Source organism: Sycon ciliatum, chromosome 1, assembly GCF_964019385.1.
Source record: "Sycon ciliatum chromosome 1, ocSycCili1.1, whole genome shotgun sequence".
Classification (NCBI taxonomy): domain Eukaryota; kingdom Metazoa; phylum Porifera; class Calcarea; order Leucosolenida; family Sycettidae; genus Sycon; species Sycon ciliatum.
The window spans coordinates 75360775-75382507 of NC_088643.1; the positions used below are offsets into that span (position 1 = coordinate 75360775).

Consider the following 21733-nt stretch of genomic DNA (forward strand, 5'->3'; position numbering starts at 1 on the left):
AGAATAGTGATCATGTAAAGAGTTGCTCAGGTTGGGAATGGGAATGCGATCAACGGGTTCAGAACAATATAATATTATTATTACTCAATCTGCGGACAGCATGCTGTTTCGTTCTTTTTGAACTCATCAGCGCAGCACAGAGGAAATGAGAATATTATTATTATCGATATTTCACGGTTCGCGTGAGACTCGGCTGGAAACCGAGTTTTCCGCATCCGTAGGAACGCCACCACCCTTCAAGGATCAAGGCGCAGATGCAGCTTCTATTTAAAAGCGGTGGGAGGTGAGTAGATCAGCTCACCAGAAAGTGGTCAAAGACCGAAAATCCCATTCACTGCATCCATGTGCAGAACAATACACATGCTCAAATCACTTCTGTTCAGACCGCCTTGTTTTGGTGATGACTGAGACAGGAGAGGTACATGACATGTAGGCTAACGTTAGAGGGCGACAAGGTCGCTGACCACACTCAACGGTAACATGCCTATCATACATGTACCGGTAGTTGGGTTGGGTTTCGCACTGTCAATCCAAAGTTCCAAACATGCTTCAGAATATTGCAAGAAGGGAGGGGGAGAAAGAAAGAAAGTGAAAGAAAGAGAGAGAGAGAGAGAGAGAGAGAGAGAGAGAGAGAGAGAGAGAGAGATAGAGAGAGAGAGAGGGAGAGAGAGAGAGAGAGAGAGAGAGAGAGAGAGAGAGAGAGAGAGAGAGAGAGAGAGAGAGAGACCCCACTCGGTTCGGATGGTCGCAAGACCGATACTCTGCCAACCGGTTATCATGGCTATGGCTGTAGTCGGGAGCACTGTTTCGACACAGTGATAGTGCGTCCTCCGCCTTGTAACATGCTGCCCACCGGCCAACATGTAAGAGAAGTAGAATCTACCGTTTGGGACAGACAATAACCCAGTACACAAAAGCACTTGATCACATTGCCGGCCATTACCTAGCACTAGTATCCATTTTCAGTCCATTCGCTCGGAACTTTTCGTGTGCACGTAGTAGCTGAGTGAGCACGATGATAGAGTGAGCATGAGGGAAGACAATGAAGACTTAGAGTGGAAAGTACTAGTAAGTTAGTTTGACAAAAATAGGAGATCCCCTGGATAGACGTTAGTCTTCGGGTAATCCTGAAATAAAGATTTCCTATCTCTCCTCACATGTCGTCTTGTTTTAAACTTTCATTTTCCTAAGAGTGTTCCACGTCGTCGTAATGCGAATACTTCCTCCACTTCTTTCTAGCACCAGCATCACAGCGTCAACCTGCTGGATGATCTCATCGTTTGCCTAGTCGCTACGCAGCTGGCAGCAGCGTTTTCCGTGGCCTCCTTGTTAGGATCTGGCAAGAACGGTTGCTTCTGAGCGGCGTATTGCTTCTCCAGGTTCGCGTTAGTCTTGTGTAGCCTGTTTACCGTTTTAGTAAGAAGTATAATAATTATTATTGATTTACAACAAATGTCAATAATCCTCATTCGCTGAAACTTCATCTGAATGCCAGACGGAAAGGAAAGCTCCGGTCTCATCGGGTTGAGGGAATGGAGATTAAGTGAATTATTTCATGGAGTAAGTCAGCGGATTTTCTAGTGGGTAGTAGTAGTACACACAAACAGGCACCGAGATTCCCCCTCACCCTCTACAACTCACTCCATATCGACATCACAACCCAACAGCGTAGAAATTCTTTCCGAAACAATGCATCCAGTCTTCTTTTGAGCATGCAGTACCTGCTCCGCGCATCCCCCTGGTGTCTAATATCTCGATCACCCCTAGGCCCTGCTGCCGTTATTGCCCCCGCTTGTTTTTCATGATCCATTGCTTCTTCCCTCCTTCCTCAATCCATCTAACTGTTTCTGGCTAGTATCAGTTCTATCACACTTATCAATCCTCCTTATTGGCGTCACACCATCGTGGAATAAAAGAATAATAGTAGATCTACACGGCGTGAGTCAGCGGATCTTCTAATGGCCGTTATGTATGCACTGCGAGTCGCTAGTGCACGTGCAGTGCTCTGCCGCGGGACGAGTCCACTGCACTGGACTTTGTAGTTCTACAATGTACTTCGCCCAAACTGCACCCCAACTGATGGCACATGTAATCGCATAACCTACGTACATGAAGACTCGAACAAGTAATAGTTGAAGCATTGAAGGACAATCAATTTTTGTGACTTGCCGCGTTAAACTTACTTGTAGTTCCTTGGTCCTTTTCTTTACTATAAATAATTAATCATTGGCTCTCCATCCGAGTCTATCCTTGCACCCCTGTCCCTGATGAGCCGTCCTTATCTACATGACTGTACATGTAAACGGCGAAACGATCGTCGTGTGAAACTGCTGCTAAAGTGCTACGTCACAGCATAGCAACAATTTCAAAAATTCAAAAACTGGATCCACTTGGATCCAGTTTTTGTGTGGATCCAAGCACATTTCAAGCGGTCTTACCCACAGCATGGTGATGTAGCCAGTGAAACTGACTGATTTGGCTACTGGGGGCGGGGTTACAACTGGTGGCGAAATAAAAGTCACACCTGCATGCGACATGAGTGGGTTGCTATGCACCCACATACTTAGGCAATAGCAAAGTCACACCTTAGTGGATCCAAAAATAGAAATCTGATGTCAACTTACTACTCCCTGGCCGTTTTGACGTCATCACTTTCAAGCCCTATTGTCCATCTAATCATCCGCCAACGTCCTTCAATCATAGCTGAGACTTTCAGCTTGTGCTTGTCTTGGTTGCGCTCACCTTCCCCTCCGACATGTATGTTATCATGTAACTAGTTACTTAAAAAAAGGCTGTTTAGTTGGAGTGCGCACCCAAGACGTGCTAGAGCTACATGTACATGTACATGACATGTATGTAGGAGCTAGTTACATGTACACTGTACACTGTACACTGTAGTTGTAGGACGTCAGTTACAGTACTGTAGCCGTGTAGGTCAGTTTGATGCAATGATTATGTTTATCGCATGAGCTGATTGTCAAGAAACAGTTACATCTATTCTAAACTGGTGGTGTTAGTGGACATCATACTAATAGCGTGGTGGTGGAGTCCTCTTTTTGAACTTCCTTGGTCCTCTTCTTTACTTACTATAAATAAATTATTAATCACTGGCTTCGACCTAGTACTGTAAAAGCCATATATACATGTATAACGAAGTGCTAACTCTAACGAGTTAACGAGGAGAAATTTGTCGTTCAAATAGAAATCGTTAAACAGAAATCGATACATATACTGTCCTATTGAGCGTTGAGAATGAGTGAGAATCGTTACCTTTGGTACACGTAAACTGGTCAATTTTGGGAAATCGTTATTATTATTATTCTTTTATTCCACGATGGCGTGACGCCAATAAGGATGATTAATAAGTGCGATAGAACTGGTACTAGCCAGAAACAGCTAGATGGAAATTAACCGGGAGGCAAGAAGCAATGGATCATGAAAAACAAGCGGGGGCAATAACGTTAGCAGGGGTGATCGAGATAGTTAAGTACACGTTCGAGATATCAGAAACCAGGGGGATGCGCGGAGCAGGAACAGGTACTGCTCAAAAGAAGACTGGATGCATTGTTTCGGAAAGAATTTCTACGAGGTTGGGTTGTGATGTCGATAGGGAGTGAGTTGTAGAGGGTGAGGGCACTGTTGATGGGGGAATCTCGGTGCCTGTTCGTGTGTGCGTGTCCGATGGAGTAGGTCCTTGTCTGTCGAAGGGTGTATGGTTGGTGTTGACGTTGTGGTGCAAGATGTGCTTGTTATATATGTACATGTACCGTACTGGCAATATATGTTGCCGCGTAACGCGTAACGCAGGGGGGTGCGGCGTAACGCGCGACCAGGCTAGTGCGACAAATTTTCGTTGAGTTCGTAACGCGCGTCCGGCGGGGTGCGGCGATCTTTTCATTGCAGTTTGCACTGCAAAAAAAGGCTGAAAACTGTGAAAGCACGTGTACCGCGTGGTGAAAAGTTCAAAACTGGACGCAGCAGGAAGTCCTGACACTCGAAGGCTCATCATTCAGTGGTTGGCGATCTCAATGGTTTCTTCTTTCCCGAGGTCGTTTTGCGAAGAAGAGCGATGTGTTTACCAGTTTCCTTGTGACAATGCAGAAGTCTCTATTCGCCTTCGGCGTGAAGAAAATCACGCCCAAGCATCATTCAGTGGTTGGCGATCTCAATGGTTTCTTCTTTCCCGAGGTCGTTTTGCGAAGAAGAGCGATGTGTTTACCAGTTTCCTTGTGACAATGCAGAAGTCTCTATGATATCGTTGTCGCCCTTTGCCGTCGGGTTTGTAACAGTTGGATAGCAACTGAATTTCTGTGCCTTCAATGTGGATGAAAAGAAAAAATGATGCGGCAAAAACAAAAAAATGATGCGGCAATAGCAAAAACGTGATGCGGCAATAGCAAAAAAAGGACTGCGGCAATATAGAAACCTGTATAACGGCTCCTGTGCGACTTTGCATGTAACGCCCTGCGTGCGGCAAACATGTGCCATGTAACGCTTCATGGCCTCACTGCGGCAACATATATTGCCAGTACGGTATATGTACATGTATGCGCCTCGTTAGAATAATGGCTTTTACAGTACCTCCGTCCGAATCTATACATTAATACACATCATGCATGACTTCACAAACACTGTCACTTGTCAGTGGCACTCAACATAAGTAATTGCTCAGGCCGGCCGGGTCTAATATCAGTGGGAGGTCTCTTTCCAGTCGTAGCACAGTCAGTGAGTCATGCACACACACAATGTGGCATCGTGTTACTCTCTGAGTCTCTCATCGCATAGGCCCTCAGGCCTCTCAACAGTAATGGCGCAATATCGTTGCCCTCTACTCCACCGCGGGCCCCCTCCCCCGGGTCCCCCCTCTCTACGACGTCGACAGTCCAACTGACAATACAATACAGTGTTACGTCATTGCATAGTAATGTAAGCTGCCATGATGTGGCAAGTGGGTAGGTCCACGCACGTAAACACTACATCATGTACATGTATACTCAGTATAGCCAGTATAGGCGGTATCCTCAAAGACCGACTGGTATCAAGTGTCTCTTCTGGCCTTTCCGTTCTATCGTATAAGCCGACGTTCGTCGACGTTTTTCACTCTTCGCACTGCACCGTGATCGTTTAGGGTCGAGTTTGTTGTTTCCATCTGATCGACACTTTAGATTTGACATGGTCAGTGTGTTTGTTGCTTCTGTTGTCAGTATCGTAGTATTATGATGGTAATGCTGTAGTGTAACGGTGTGGCTGGTGTTGATCTGCTTGACACTGACAGTGGTGCATCCGGCTTTTACTTGGCGTTATACTCTCACTCCAGCGGCTGCGCTATTTCTTCCTTTGCAGCCATTTTCACGCTACTGTCTCCAGCCTAGTGAAGTGGCGAGCAGTTCCGCTTGCGCTAGACACTCTCAGAACGGAAGTGCACATCTATCTTGCACACCACGCTACGTCAGTACTTGTGTGTGCTTCTGCTGCTGCTGCTGCTGCTTCAACTGCAGTCGAGACGAGAGGCCTACCGACGTCGGAGAGCAGCTGCAGATGCTAGGTGGTCGCTGTTTTGTGGAACAGAGCTTTGGAAATCTATTGATGTGTATAATAATAGTCTTCGTAGATCGACCTACCTACCCAGGTCCTTGTGCCCTTGTGCATCTACATGCGCATGCGACACTGCACTACTGACCGACTCTTCTACTTCTAGCCTGTCGAAATACATTGATTTAGGCTGTCGTACATGACTGTACACGACTGTCAAGATCAAGTGCACTCGACTCGACTCGAGCTGTCAAGATGAGCCCCAGTGATGGCTGTACTGAAAGAAGGCAATACCAGGGACCCTGCGCCGACAGTGACTCTTCCGCTGCCGATGGCGGCCTTCCGAAAAGGGTAAGGTCTAACAGCAGAAACGGATCTTCACTGACACATACACCCATACGCGCACATACATGTACACGCACGCGCATGCATACACACGCACGCATGCATACGCACGCACAAACATGTACGCATATGCGTACATATACATTGTACATGCGGGTGTGTGTTTGTGTGTGTGGTGTATTTTAGGGTGGTGCAATCAGCCACCTGAACTGAAGTACAATTTACTTGTGGGGTTGGGGTGGCTGCTATGATAAATTTCCAAATTAAGCATGACCCCAGATCAGTGTTTGGTCCACAGGGTACTAGTACCTGGGGAGAAGAGTGGTACAGTCAATAACATAGTGACCGACCGTAGTGTGTCCGACGCCCCTGTGTATCAATGCAGAATAAGCCACATTGTAGCTCTTCAGCCCAACACTTCCACTCATTGCAAGTTTGTAACCCTTCAAGTTTCAACCCAACACTTCCACACTTTCTTTCAACTGAGTATAGTATGGGCAAAGAAGGACTTGGTTGTGTCATTGCTGTATGAGGATTGTATTACTGGCTCTGTCCACTCACACTGGGCATACAGCACAAGCGCAGCTTGAGCCTGAGGATCTTAGACATCATCCTGTGGAGATGTACATGACTGTATCAAATGATTCAACAAAGGCTCAATCTTCCCACAGCTAGATGTTGCGGCCGACTTACAGGTAGCTCTCTTCAGCGGAGTTCAGAGTGACTGCTCCAAGTGCTCTGGGAGTAGGCCTTGGTGGATAATGCTCGAAAAGGTGGCAGATTCTGCTTTTTTTGCACCGAAATTGGCAGAACCATACAAACCTTATGGCGGGCAATTCCTTGAATTCTGCTCCATTTCTTTATCCACATACCAAACATGCATGAAATTTACCAGAAAAAGTACCGAATTCTGCCAATTTTTCTGCCGGCATTATCCGCCAAGCCCTATCTGGGAGACAGAAGTACATGTAAATATTTTATTTTCCCATTCTAGCCATGGGCATTGGTCCAGAAAAAACCCCAATAGTCAGTGTACCAAGGTGTGCAGTGTACAGGGTGTACTTGCATCTGCTTGTAGTTTAAACTGTTATACCAGTTATACCATCATCATACTTCATAGCCACGTTGATTTGCTGCTATACCACACCACTGGTGTAGACCATGGACCAGGCAGTGGACTTGTGTAGAGGTGTTCAATCATGTACAATGTCATACAATAATGTAGGTGCTGTAGGTCACATGTACATGTACATGTATGTGCACCATGGAATGCGTGTCCGTCGCGCATCATTGCACTGGACACTGTCAAGTCACACAGTCACAGGTTCCCTGTGCATGTGGTCAGCATAGCAGTGTGAGTCTGCTTTCACCAGTCCTGCCCTGAGTGCTGCACTCAGGCACCATACACACTGGTGGAGTGCTGCCCTCAGTGCCACTCACACACTCATGGAAAAAAGTAACATAAAAGTTTAAACAGTGAAAACACACACACATACACACCATGTACCACACACACACACACACACACACACACACACACACACACACACACACACACACACACACACACACACACACACACACACACACACACACACACACACACACACACACACACACACACACACACACACACACACACACACACACACACACACACACACACACACACACACACACACACACACACACACACACACACACACACACACACACACACACACACACACACACACACACACACACACACACACACACACACACACACACACACACACACACACACACACACACACACACACACACACACACACACACACACACACACACACACACACACACACACACACACACACACACACACACACACACACACACACACACACACACACACACACACACACACACACACACACACACACACACACACACACACACACACACACACACACACACACACACACACACACACACACACACACACACACACACACACACACACACACACACACACACACACACACACACACACACACACACACACACACACACACACACACACACACACACACACACACACACACACACACACACACACACACACACACACACACACACACACACACACACACACACACACACACACACACACACACACACACACACACACACACACACACACACACACACACACACACACACACACACACACACACACACACACACACACACACACACACACACACACACACACACACACACACACACACACACACACACACACACACACACACACACACACACACACACACACACACACACACACACACACACACACACACACACACACACACACACACACACACACACACACACACACACACACACACACACACACACACACACACACACACACACACACACACACACACACACACACACACACACACACACACACACACACACACACACACACACACACACACACACACACACACACACACACACACACACACACACACACACACACACACACACACACACACACACACACACACACACACACACACACACACACACACACACACACACACACACACACACACACACACACACACACACACACACACACACACACACACACACACACACACACACACACACACACACACACACACACACACACACACACACACACACACACACACACACACACACACACACACACACACACACACACACACACACACACACACACACACACACACACACACACACACACACACACACACACACACACACACACACACACACACACACACACACACACACACACACACACACACACACACACACACACACACACACACACACACACACACACACACACACACACACACACACACACACACACACACACACACACACACACACACACACACACACACACACACACACACACACACACACACACACACACACACACACACACACACACACACACACACACACACACACACACACACACACACACACACACACACACACACACACACACACACACACACACACACACACACACACACACACACACACACACACACACACACACACACACACACACACACACACACACACACACACACACACACACACACACACACACACACACACACACACACACACACACACACACACACACACACACACACACACACACACACACACACACACACACACACACACACACACACACACACACACACACACACACACACACACACACACACACACACACACACACACACACACACACACACACACACACACACACACACACACACACACACACACACACACACACACACACACACACACACACACACACACACACACACACACACACACACACACACACACACACACACACACACACACCTTACCAGCGCCAGTGGTATTCCCAGTCCCATTCCCCAATCATCAAGATGGAATCAGTAACCTCCGTCAAACAGTACGTACATGTACATGTACATGTACATGTACATGGATGTGTATCGGTTCCTTTACATATTATTATTGTATACATGTAGTGAAACGGTCGTATTTGTCAGACTGGGTATTGCTGATGAGACTATGTGGGATTGTCTATGGTGTGTATGGTGTATGGGTATTCTTTCGACTATCAAAGATCAGCATCATCGCCTCCCCTTCTAGCATTGATATACTCCTGTCCTCCACCCCTGATCATCCATAATATCTTCTGCACTCCCATCCTATAATCCCTGATCATCCATACAGTCATCCTCTCCACTCCCATCCTACAATCCACACACTGACCTCACCCTTTACAATAGTCCTGTCTCTTTTCAAAACAATCCCCTCTCCCGCATTGGACCATTCTGTCTTCCCTCCTTTCCCTATAACCTCTCATGCAGTCATGGTGCGTGGTAACGCCCAGACCATACATGACTGTACTACACTCATGTAGACTACTAGTACATGTAGGTCGGCGTAGTTGGCTTGCCTCACCAGCACAGGTTTCTTCTTGGAGCCCCTACTCTTCCCATTGTTGTGTTGTCCTGCTACTTCTCTACCCTCTTCTTACCCGTAGGTCGTGTCTTCAGTAAAAAAGAAAGAAAAAAAATAGAAAAAGGTCTCCAGACTCCACTCAGGTAGTACTAGTAGTAGTACTAGTAGTAGTAGTAATAGTAGTAGATTTTATTATTTTACTAGGGGAGTCCCAACAGCCGTTGCCTTTTTACTGGGAACCCTAGGTGAATTTTTACCATGTTTACATACAGAGTAAGAGACGGGGCCTGACGGCAATCAGGTCACCTGGTCACAGTCTAGTCTCTCCGTGTTTGTAGTGGTGTATGCCTGCAGTGCCACCTATGAGTATGAGTATGCACATGACATTGCCAATGCAGAACAAACCGACTTTACAAGTTTATTGTAACCTTTCATGATGAAGTATGATTGCGTGGACCATGGGTGAACACTTGTCCGATGCATGTCCATCTGGCAGCTCCCACTCGAAGAGAAGAGGCGGGTGGATCGCCCGTTTTCTTTCTGCCACCCTCTGTGAAAGTCGCCAGCTAGCGCTAGCCAGCACAAAAGTGCCATGGCACGAGGACTCCTAGCAGTAGTACTAGTAGTAGTAGATCTACTACTGTACTACTACTACTACTAGTGATCCTACTTCCTACAGTAGATCTACTAGTTCTTTCCCCGCGCACAGTCGGTAGTCCAGTCCAGGCAGTAGAAGATCACGAGTCAACGCGCTGGTACTTGCAGGAGAAGTCTCGACACAGGAGTCGGTCGGAAGCACATGCACTACAACTGTACAAGTAGATCTACCAAACGCAATCAATCACGCATCAAGCGTGTACACCATGGGCATGGTACACCGTGGCGTATCTCGCGCTCGGTAATGGCCTTGTACTTGTGTAGAGCCATCATGTACACAACAGCTATCCCAGTATTTGCTGCTTGTGACTTGTGTGAGAGGAAACTGACAAAATACAGATACATAGATGTGACGAAATGCTCCGTGATCGGAGCTCTCGCGAGCTGCATACAGCCGCCGCATCGAGCTCAGCCCGCAGCCGTTGTTGAACCGGCCGCTTTAGTGTGTAATGCTGCTCAGGCTAGTTGTTACGACGGATGGTGTTCGAGCCTACACACGGCTACAGCAATAATCTATAAGAGTCACGTCAATACAAAATAATTCTTAGTTTGCTTGGGTGTCAGATGGCCCGAGGCAACGCTATCCCCGTCTCACCAACTCGTGTTTGTTGTTGCAATCTACACTGACAGGTTCCAGGATTTCGGGGTATGAGCAGAGATCGTGGTCGCAACTCTCACCTGCCATTGCCCAGCGCTTCCGTGATTGCAAGCCACCCACGTCCACCACCGCTGCCAGCCCTCTCCACGCAGGCGACGGACCCGGATGAGTCCAGAACGTATCAACCAGCCTTCCCTCTACCGCCAACGAGTCAACAGCAGCAGCAGGAGGAGAAGGAGCTGTGTACGCCTCTGGCTGTGGCCCTAGGCGATAGTGGCCAACAACTGGATCTGTACCGCTGCGAGTGCGAATCAGTTGGCCGACAAGATCGGAGTGCGCGGAGCAGTCTAGACGGAGCAGACCAGGCTGAGCCAGAGCAGGCCGATCGACACACCAGCAGACCCGTCCAGGAGGCGGACCCATACAACACTAGTGGTGGCAGCCACCGTGAGCCGTACCAGGTCAGCGAACAGAACATGCCAATGCAAATGGGTTCGGACGATTTCAGCTTCACCTTGGAGCAGGTGGCATGTCTGGCCGAGTTTATCCTGCATTCGGAAGATGTGCACCGCTTGGAGCGTTTCCTCTACGCCTTGCCCAAATGTGCCCAAGTACAGCGACACGAGAAGATACTGATAGCCAAGGCCAATGTGGCCTACCATTCTGGTCTACACACTGGTGATTTCCGGGCACTCTATCAGATACTGGAGTCGGAAACGTTCTCCGAGCAATCCTATCCACGCCTGCAGGAGATGTGGACAGAGGCTCACTACAAGGAGGCCGAGCGAAACCGCGAGGGCAGGAAGCCGCTTGGCGCCGTCGGAAAGTACCGTGTCCGCAAGAAGAACCCGTTCCCGCGCACCATTTGGGACGGCGAGGAGACAAACTACTGCTTCAAGGAGAAGTCGCGCGTTCGGCTGCGCGAGTGGTATTCGAAGAGTCCGTACCCGTCACCACAGCAGAAGAAGGATCTAGCCCGTGACACTGGGCTTACGATAACACAAGTTTCAAACTGTAAGTCATTATTCACCTGGCTAACCCTGGTTCACCCTGGTTTACCCCGGGACACCCTGGTTCACCCAGGTTTACCCCGGGATACCCTGGTTCACACTGCATGGTTCACCTTGGGTCACCCTGGTTCACCTTGGTCACCTGATTTACCTGGTCCACCCTGGTTAACGTTGGTCACCTGATTTACCCCGGAACACCCTGGCTCACACTACATACCGGTAGTTCACCCTGGGATTAGGACCTTTGTATCGTGCTTGAATAGGGCTTGAAAACGATGACGTCAGAAGTCGTCAGAAGTCAAAATCTAATGACAAATGCCGACTTTTAGACCCACTCTGCCCAAGGCGAAGTATAGAATAGGTGGGTGGAGCCCTCGTGTCGCACCCACGTGTAATGTTTTCTGTACCGTTGGGAGTGGGTCCCTGCCCTGTAGGGCACAGTCCAGTCACTACCGGTGGATGTGGCACTATGCTGTGAAGGAAAAGCCACCCAAACGTGTATGGATATATTATACCAAAACTGGATCCAAAGTCTGCGTTGTCATGGCTGTGACGTAGCACTTTAAGCCCTATTTGCACGTGGTTAGTCCGACAGCCTCCGAACATTGGGTGGAATTGTCTGTATTTCGTGGCAAAAAAATGGGGGTGGATGGAGGGGGGGGGGGGGGGTGCGGCTTATACTCCAGTGCGGCTTATACTCCAGTGTGGCTTATACTCCAGTGTGGCTTATACTCCAGTGTGGCTATACTCCAGTGTAGCTCATACTCCAGTGTGGCTTATACTCCAGTGTGGCTTATACTCCAGTGTGGCTATTCCAGTGTAGCTTATACTCCAGTGTGGCTTATACTCCAGTGTGGCTTATACTCCAGTGTGGCCATACTCCAGTGTGGCTTATACTCCAGTGTGGCTATACTCCAGTGTAGCTTATACTCCAGTGTGGCCATACTCCAGTGTGGCTTATACTCCAGTGTAGCTTATACTCCAGTGTGGCTATACTCCAGTGTGGCCATACTCCAGTGTGGCCATACTCCAGTGTGGCTTATACTCCAGTGTAGCTTATACTCCAGTGTGGCTTATACTCCAGTGTGGCTATACTCCAGTGTGGCTTATACTCCAGTGTGGCTATACTCCAGTGTGGCTTATACTCCAGTGTGGCTATACTCCAGTGTGGCTTATACTCCAGTGTGGCTATACTCCAGTGTGGCTTATACTCCAGTGTGGCTATACTCCAGTGTGGCTTATACTCCAGTGTGGCTATACTCCAGTGTGGCTATACTCCAGTGTGGCTATACTCCAGTGTGGCTATACTCCAGTGTGGCTATACTCCAGTGTGGCAAAACCCCAGAAAATATGGTACATGTATGACTGTAGAGTACTCTATCTCCAGACAAGTAGTAATATTTCGACCTTATCAGATCTCTTCAGCGGAGCTCAGAGTCACTGGCCAAACCGATTGCATTTAAACAAAGGATGTGCTGCATGCATGTATGCACTGGAAGAAATGTAGAAGTAGCTAGAATGATTTTGTGGAAGGCAATCAATGAATGCTGCAATCATGTGGCAGACTGATCCACTGCCGATTCGGCAGGTAGGAACTTTAGTTGTCAGCCACTCTCTACCGTGACACGTGCATGACTTCTGATGCAAGCTGGGTGCCACCCTCTTATGCTAATCTGCTCCCAAATGTCTTATCCATCAAGGGAAATTATGCAAATGATATGCGGAACGAACCTAGACAAATAACGGTTTGTCATGATCAAAGGAAATAATGAGTTTTCTGCCGTGCATCCTAAGTGGGTAACGCAGAGTGTTTGTGTACTTGTGACTGTGGGTTAAGTACTGCTGGTGGAGACTTCCGTATAGCCAGGCTTCAGTCCTGGTGTAGCCGCTCAAAGTGTTACTGTGATTGCCATGGTTAGGCAATGCTGCTGCTGCTGCTGCTGCTTGCCCATTGCTGAGCCACTGTGCTCACAGCAGAGACTTGTGTGTGTGTGTGTGTGTGTGTGTTATTGTTGTGCTGGAAAGTAGACCACGAAGACCTGTCTGTATAGTTGCTGACGTGCTTGCTGTGCTGCCTGTGTTGTTGCGTAGGGTTCAAGAATCGACGGCAGCGAGACCGAGCCGCAGAGGGTCGCCAGGACGGTGGGTCAGGAGACGATGGCCGGTAAGCTGATAGATCTCTGGTTGCTTCAAGTGTCGTGTTGCTGAAATGATTCTTTTATAACACGTACAAGGAGGGCTCCTGATATGAATGGGTGGTTTGTCTGCGGGTGGTGGGGGAGCATGGGAGTACGTTGGAGATCCTTCCAAAGTCTATTTCCCGGGTACATGTATGTAGATCTGCGTGGCCCAGACTAACAAAAGACCATAGATTCTCCGTGCACTATTGCTGGTGCTTCTAGTTAATCTGTTCATTGTATGTTCATAAAGTCAAAAGAGTTGAAAGGTCGAACGGTACTGTCGGCCTTTGAATAAGTAGTGCAGTTTCTTGTACATGTAGACTCACCATGCGATCTAAGCCGCCCAACACACTCCCTTCTTCGGACACTCATAATCTCGGACCTGCAAAAAAATACCAGCAAGAAATACGGTATTGATAGTAAGCTAGTAATGCCCCCCCCCCCCCCCTTCGACCAGAACACAGTAGGACAGTCCATTTCAGTATCTACTCCCCCCCCCCCCCCCCCTTCGACCAGAACACAGTAGGACAGTCCATTTCAGTATCTACTCCTCCCCCCCCCCCCCCCATCCTTGACCAGGCCTACAAGGATCACAACAACCACAGGCCATCGTGAGAATAAAATATTTCAAACTAAGGGGCCGTCCGTAAATATCGAACTTTTTTCACCAAACGAATTATTTTAGTTTAGACCCAACCCCTCCCTCCCTCCCCCTCAGAACGTAAAAATTGGTGACATATACATGCATATACAACAAAAGTCGCAAGTGTGTCACCAAGAGTGCATAAACAGTTTTTATGGACTCTTGGTGTCACTGCTCCTATGGCCATGTACATGTATCGAAGTTTTCTGAAACGAAATTGGTCAACCCCCTCCCACCCCATAACGAAATTATTTCGTTTCGTGAAAAAAGTTCGATAATTATGGACGACCCCTAATGGGCATGTACTATTGATGTTGTGCTCCTTGCTTTAAGAGAGTCAGAAGAAGAGAGTGTGTTGGTCGGCCTAGAGCGTATGATGGGCGTGGAAGAAACTGAATTGTTCGTGAAGAGAATCATCAAAGTACATCACTGTACATGTGTACCTCTGTTAGAGTCCACACCGGACTAAACTGTACTGTCTGCAGATTTGAGCATTCACTGACTGTTCATGTACATGTTGCACCCACACCACGCTATGTTTGCAGGGAAGACCTGGATGATGACGAGCAGACCGGCATGCACAGCCTAGACCAGGCCACCAGTAGCATGGACGAGATGTATACTGCTGACAGCGGAGGCTCTCATCTAACATCAGTATCGCAGTCGCCGTCACATCACGCACGGCAGCAACAGCAGCCGCCATCACACGGCGGGCACGATGCCGATTGGAATCGCCCGAGCAAGTTGGCTCTGTCCGTGCACGGACCATCACACTCGCCACCACACGCAAACTCTTCACACAACAATGCCCATCACAACCATCAGCAGCAGCAGCAGCATAACGGCTACTCATCTTCCTACTCACCAGCTGCTTCTAATGGCGGTGGCCCTGCGTGCGGCTATCCTGCAGCTAACGATAACTCCTACTCTCAACTGCACACTGGTCATCATATCCATGGTCGCCCTGCTTCCAATTCTACCACAGATTATCATCAGAATGAGGTGAAGCGAGCATACGTGCCTGAGACCAACGCGGCGTCATCAGCAGCTGCACCGATGGTAAACCATCGCTTTTACACGCCAGACACCGGTTCAGCTCCTCATCATTCCGGTGACCTCATGTCGCCGGCTCCAACGGCTGTGCCACTGGAAGTAGCGGCGACGCCGGATCCCGATGCAGATCACTACGTGCAGATTGTGCCAGAGAATGTCGGAAGGTTTGAGCCGCTCAAGCACCGCTCGCCAGCAGACGCTCCATACCCGTACCAATCAGCCAACGAACGTGTGTACCACATAAATGGAACACAGCCGTCACCTATGGCAACGCAGAACGGTCACGAGTCGCAGGTCGGTGGTGCACCAGTGCGGCAGCTAGGCCCCGAGCAGCAAATTGACCGCCATGGTTACAGGTCCTCTGATGCGGCAGAACCAGGAAGATACACAGCCGCTGGATACAACAATTCGGTATCGTTCTCACAGCCAGCGGTCCCCACACAGGCGTCGACACCTATGGATGTTTCAAACGGTTACCATGGTAATAATGGCTACCACCATCTGCAGCAAGGGTACAGGTAGTGTGAGATGGCACTGCTACTGAGAGCTCGTGTTAAAGACCTTACACCAATAATATGAAACAGTCGAGTCACTCGAGTGTCCTTTCTCTGCTTTGAATGACAACAGTTTTAACATGACCCGCGCTCTGCGAAAACCGACCTTAGGTGCTTCGTAATTTTTTCGAGAAAAAGAACAAAACGTCACGATCTGTCGATTTTTGAAGATTACAAGGTGAGAGTCATGGCGGAACGAAGGAGAAGACGGTCGCTAGCTCAAATTGCTGCGGGCTTCTCCCCAGAGGTTTCAGCCGAACTCCTTCACGATGAATAGTCATTTTTTTGGCCTGGTCCAATCGCAGTTCTGATGACAGCAGTGCCGAGGAGAGTCGGATGTGGAATCGCAGGACGTAACGCTGATCGAGCTGGACGGTGATGTGGAGGAGAATTTCGATCAGGCGTCGGTTCTGCCACCAGCCCAGCCCCTCAATGCCGGCAATATACAGAGTGCAGACCAAGAAAAATCGGTTCAAGTACTGTCTACAATCCAGGAGGCGCGTGACAAGTTTGACAAGCGCTGTAGGTGTTCCGCACTGGTGCTGTTTCAAGAGCGCGACACTTGAAACCTTGCTTACACTTACAGCACACACAGCGCAGGTCCTGATCAAGACAGATCACTGCTTGTGTGTAGGCGGAAAGCTAGACGTGCTCAGGAGACGAGGTGAGGCTACCCAGCGCGTCCAGCATGCTGGGAGATGTGATAGATGGGGCTCAACAATACTACTCTGAACTACTGAAGTACAGTCAGCGGCTGGTGTGGAAGTCATGTACATGCATGTCAGGAAGTCTTTGTGTGTGCCTCCAGGATCAAGCCCTGGGTGTTGAAATCTACAGGCTGCTGTCAGTGCAAGTGAAATCAGCCCAAACACAGAACTCTGGAATGCACTGCCTGTGGAAGATGTTGTGGAGCTGAAACATTTTATAGAGCATTATGCTATGCTAGTATTATGCTATAGTTCATGGCCTCCCTTAGCCTGCGGCTCCACATGGGCACAACAAGCCAGTACCAACCTACATGTATTTGCCCAGTATCACTACGAAGAAGCTTGTTCACCAGGCGTTCACAAAGCCTGGTGGCAAAGCTGCATACAGTACGTTTGGCAAGATTTGGAAAAGAGACTGCCATGGTATCACCGATTACGAAACAATGTGTGCGGCTGATGTAGACATAACTAGATGTTCTAACTACCAGTACCAGATAAAACTATCAATATCCTTTAACCCAGCATTGATCCTAGCTTCTTCACTACTTTGCACCTGCCTCTACGCATCACTTCGGCTGGCATATCCTCAAACAGAGCCAAATACATGTACCTCTTCCACCAGATTCGTGAGCAACACCATCCACAGAACAGAGATAGAATGTGTCTATCTCCACAACAGGAAGATCCAATGCCATCATAAACCTTTCCTTTTGAGCATTATGACATACAGATTTATTCTGCAAAGTTTGGTTGCAATCATCCTGCTTGAATTCTCGCAGCATTGGTTCCAAAATGTAGCATAAAATCCTGGTTTTTTGCTATTTTTCCTCCAAACATTGCAGGAAAAGTGCAAAGAAATTGTCATTGTATCTAACTGAATATGTATGCAATCCACCTAAAACTTCACCAGAAGTTGAAGAAAGGGTCATGGGTCAACAATCCAGCACAAACTCAATTTCGCCAAAATAGCACCTAAGGTCGGTTTTCGCAGAGCACTGGTCACATTATATGGAACCAACACAAGGATATTCCAAGCTCCGATTTGCACCCCGTTTGATGCACACTAGCACTAGGAGTTGACGTGCTCTGTGTCTTCCTTTTGAGCTGTATTCTTTTAAATCTTTTTCTTCCGTTTTAGGAAATGTCCATGCCCACCACTTGTCTTGTTTTGCTGGCACCCAAAGCTGGCTATTGGAAGTACAGTTCAAAAAAGTAATCAATAATTTGTTTTACTATTCCAAAGTGCATTACAATGTACTTGATTCGTTGGCCTTGTCAGTTTGATCATACTAATGTATGTTATCTTGATCTTCACGCCATGCTGTTGTTGTTACTGTTGTTGTTGATTGTTGTTATTATTGTTGTTGTTGTTGCTGTCACATGTGTTGCTGCTGCTGTTATTGATTGTTGTTATTGTTGTCGCCGTCGTCGTCGGTGGTGTTGTTGTTGCCGTTGTTGCTGTTGTTACTGTCGCTGGTTATTGACTTTCAATGTGATGGTGTTATGCTTCATTGATAGATCCAATGATCGCGACTGCAGCTTGCAATCCAATGCTGCAACTAACGTACAGCGATAACATTAATAAGTTCTTGTGGTGGCTAATATTATTCTTCAAGTATCCGTTGTCTCTGTCCTCTGGGTTAACCAAGTGTTAGCTGCCGTCGTGAGTTCCCTCAGGCACAGACCTGATGAGTTACTGATTTATTTTATCCAGTACCTGGATGCCGCGAATGGACTTTTGGTCTTTGACCACTTTGGTGGGTCTGATCTACTCACCTCCCACCGCTTTAGGAGCTGCATCTGCGCCTTGATTCTCGGGTGTTGGCATTCCTATGGATGTGGAAAACCCGGCTCTCACGCCATGCGGACCGTGGATTTTTTAAATCGTTTGGGTTCATCTTGGCCAGTTGTAAGCATATGACAGCGTTGGAGTTTGCTCAAGTCACGGTATGTATTAGTATCCCACTATCGCCTGTGCAATATGATGATCAAGAGCACACTAGTCATTGGAGCTTGTGTTCTCAACTTCTCTCCGGGATATGGTGTGTATATCCATGCATTTTCAAGTGGTAGGACTGTCAGAGTCAAGAGAAGTAATACTAGTATCTTGATGATTTACAATGTCAAAAGCAGCATGGTGCTCCACGGCATAAGCCATTCCTGTTGTAATACCGTAAAAGTCCGTAAATTAAGTACGTATTTACTTTCGAATTTAGTGACCACACCCGTACTAACTTTCGGGCGGGTACTGACTTTCGGGCACGAACTAACTTTCGGACCTGACTTGTGTGTAGTGGAGAAGTCATTTTCATGTCGATGTACATGCTACGTGCTGCATGTGCTCACCGTACCGGTACTTATTTCGGGCAGTATGTTTATCGGGCTTGACTTGACTTCAACAGACAGAGCCAAAAGAATGAAGGGGGTATTTCTTTCGGGCAGGTACTTATTTACGGACTTTTACGGTAGTCTCGGACGCCTCCACGGTGCTGTGTATAGTACATGTAGGTAGTATAGTCATGCACAGGCAGATGCTATTAATTCTTACTTCAGTCTAGTTTAGATAACGGATGAGCGGCTGGGTTGAGTCGCTTTCTTTGCAGCTGCACCCCAACTGCGCCACGTGCACTGGAGTGGTTGCTGCTGTTCTCGGCATCCTGCGAGCGAGTGGTAGGGAACTCAGACGCTGTGCTGCACATTACGCTGATGTGGATGAACAGAACAGGCTCTGGCTGGACGGTATTGTACACAGTAGGGTTGTCAGTTCTGAGTGAAGTCGCTTCCCTCTGCCACTACACCATGTGCCGCTAACTGGTCGCCGCTGTCCATTCTCAAGTAACTGTTACTTCGCGGTTTCCCCGTATCAAGCTCCCGAGTCCCAGGCTCCGGCTGCTGCTACTTGTGAACCTGACGGATTATGACAGTCGACATGATCACATCTCCGACCAGGCGGAGTCAAACCAGGCGGAGTCGACCAGGCGGAGTCGACCAGGCGGAGTCGACCAGGCGGAGTCGACCAGGCGGAGTCGTATTGTGCCTGTGATGAGGACCTAGTACATGTTACTTGTACATGCATGTGTAGAGTACAAATGTACTGATATCAAGAGTAAAAATAAAAAAGCTTATTGGTTACCAAGACCCTGATCTGAGCTTATTGCACATCATGTACTCTTGATGGCCATGGGTAGATCTACTCCGCGAACTGAAGCCAGTGAAGGCTAGCCTGAAGCCTAGCCGTCAACATGCCGGTGAAGGGCTAGGCCTTGTGCCGGGGTAGATGTATGTAGACGTAGCGCTGTCTCATGGTCTACCTCCGGCTACCTCAGTAAGTGAAGTAAGTAAGTTAGTTCAAGTCTTGACTCTTGAACTTACTTATACAATGTACTTGTACAGTCTGTACTCACTACTGCATACTTAACTGTCTTGTTCGCTATCCCCCATGCTGCCTCGCGGTTTCTAAGTAAAATTTAGTTTCGACTTTATAGAAACTGTGGTCTACTGTGGTCGATCCGAACATTTTTGTGTCTTGTACTCAATCTTCTGACAGAACTGTTTCGTCCTTTGGCTTTGTTGTCTTGTACTTTCAACTTTATGCAGATCAAGTAATGCGCGTGTCTACCGTACCCTGGTCTGACTTTGTGTCTACTACGAGACAGGTAGCTGGAGCCAGTACTGGCAGTAGCTAGGGGGTTGTCCTGGCAAGCGTCATAATTATCAAGGCTTTGTGATATTCATAGTCATACTCATACCGCGGTACCGGTAGATGATCTACAGCAGACTTTACGTCTTTAGTTTAGAGTTTAGGCCGCTTCAGTCGTAGACTCTAGTACTAGTACTAGTAGTAGGCACTTCAGGCGATTTTTTCAAAACGAGAAATACGCGTATTTCTTTTTTGTATCTGATTCAGATAGGTTTAGGAAGACTCCACAGAAAATTTGAAGCAAAAAGAATAACTTAGCACAGAGATATAGCCACCCAAAGTCGGAGAATTGAATAACGGCATTTTCAGTATTTCGACGGCACCAGCAGCATATCAGAAATTGGCAGAACTTGCTTCAGTGTCTATAGTGGCAAAATACCAGGCTCGCTGGAAGCAGGTCAAAATAACCAGATGAATGCAGAAACAGCATGGTTTGGAAAAACTTCGGATTTTTCATCCGTCCGGCAGCTCCGACGAAGATATCGGGTGTGGTCACCATGGCAACTCCATAGCAACAGCATAGCAACTCCATCGCAACAGCATGAAAACAGTGCAGAGAAGCCTTCGGAAAAGCATAAGATGAGACTTTGAGGTAAGATAAAGTAACTACAATAATTCAGTGCCAGAAAACATTGTTGCTACATGTACAGTACTGACTTGGTGATGAGTACGGAAGAACAATGAGCCGAAGACTGAGCAAACTAGAATTTACCGGGTAATTGACG

The 21733-nt window shown here is 47.9% G+C and overlaps 1 protein-coding gene across 1 annotated transcript; it reads left to right on the forward strand.

Annotated features, from left to right (window-relative positions):
• The first annotated feature begins 5485 nt into the window (after positions 1 to 5485).
• On the forward strand, positions 5486 to 18929 carry LOC135805468 (uncharacterized). Its single transcript, XM_065319505.1, has 4 exons — positions 5486 to 5883; positions 11194 to 12175; positions 14263 to 14335; positions 15540 to 18929. The coding sequence occupies exons 1-4, from the start codon at positions 5788 to 5790 to the stop codon at positions 16567 to 16569; spliced, it is 2181 nt and encodes a 726-aa protein (XP_065175577.1). The 5' UTR covers positions 5486 to 5787; the 3' UTR covers positions 16570 to 18929.
• Positions 18930 to 21733: the final 2804 nt, after the last annotated feature.

Bases quoted from the DNA above. Each gene is read 5' to 3' on its own strand.
- LOC135805468 (XM_065319505.1), top strand. From the start codon at position 5,788: ATGAGCCCCAGTGATGGCTGTACTGAAAGAAGGCAATACCAGGGACCC. The intron at 5,884-11,193 runs GTAAGGTCTAAC...CTACACTGACAG, and splicing joins ATGGCGGCCTTCCGAAAAGG to GTTCCAGGATTTCGGGGTAT. The intron at 12,176-14,262 runs GTAAGTCATTAT...GTTGTTGCGTAG, and splicing joins GATAACACAAGTTTCAAACT to GGTTCAAGAATCGACGGCAG.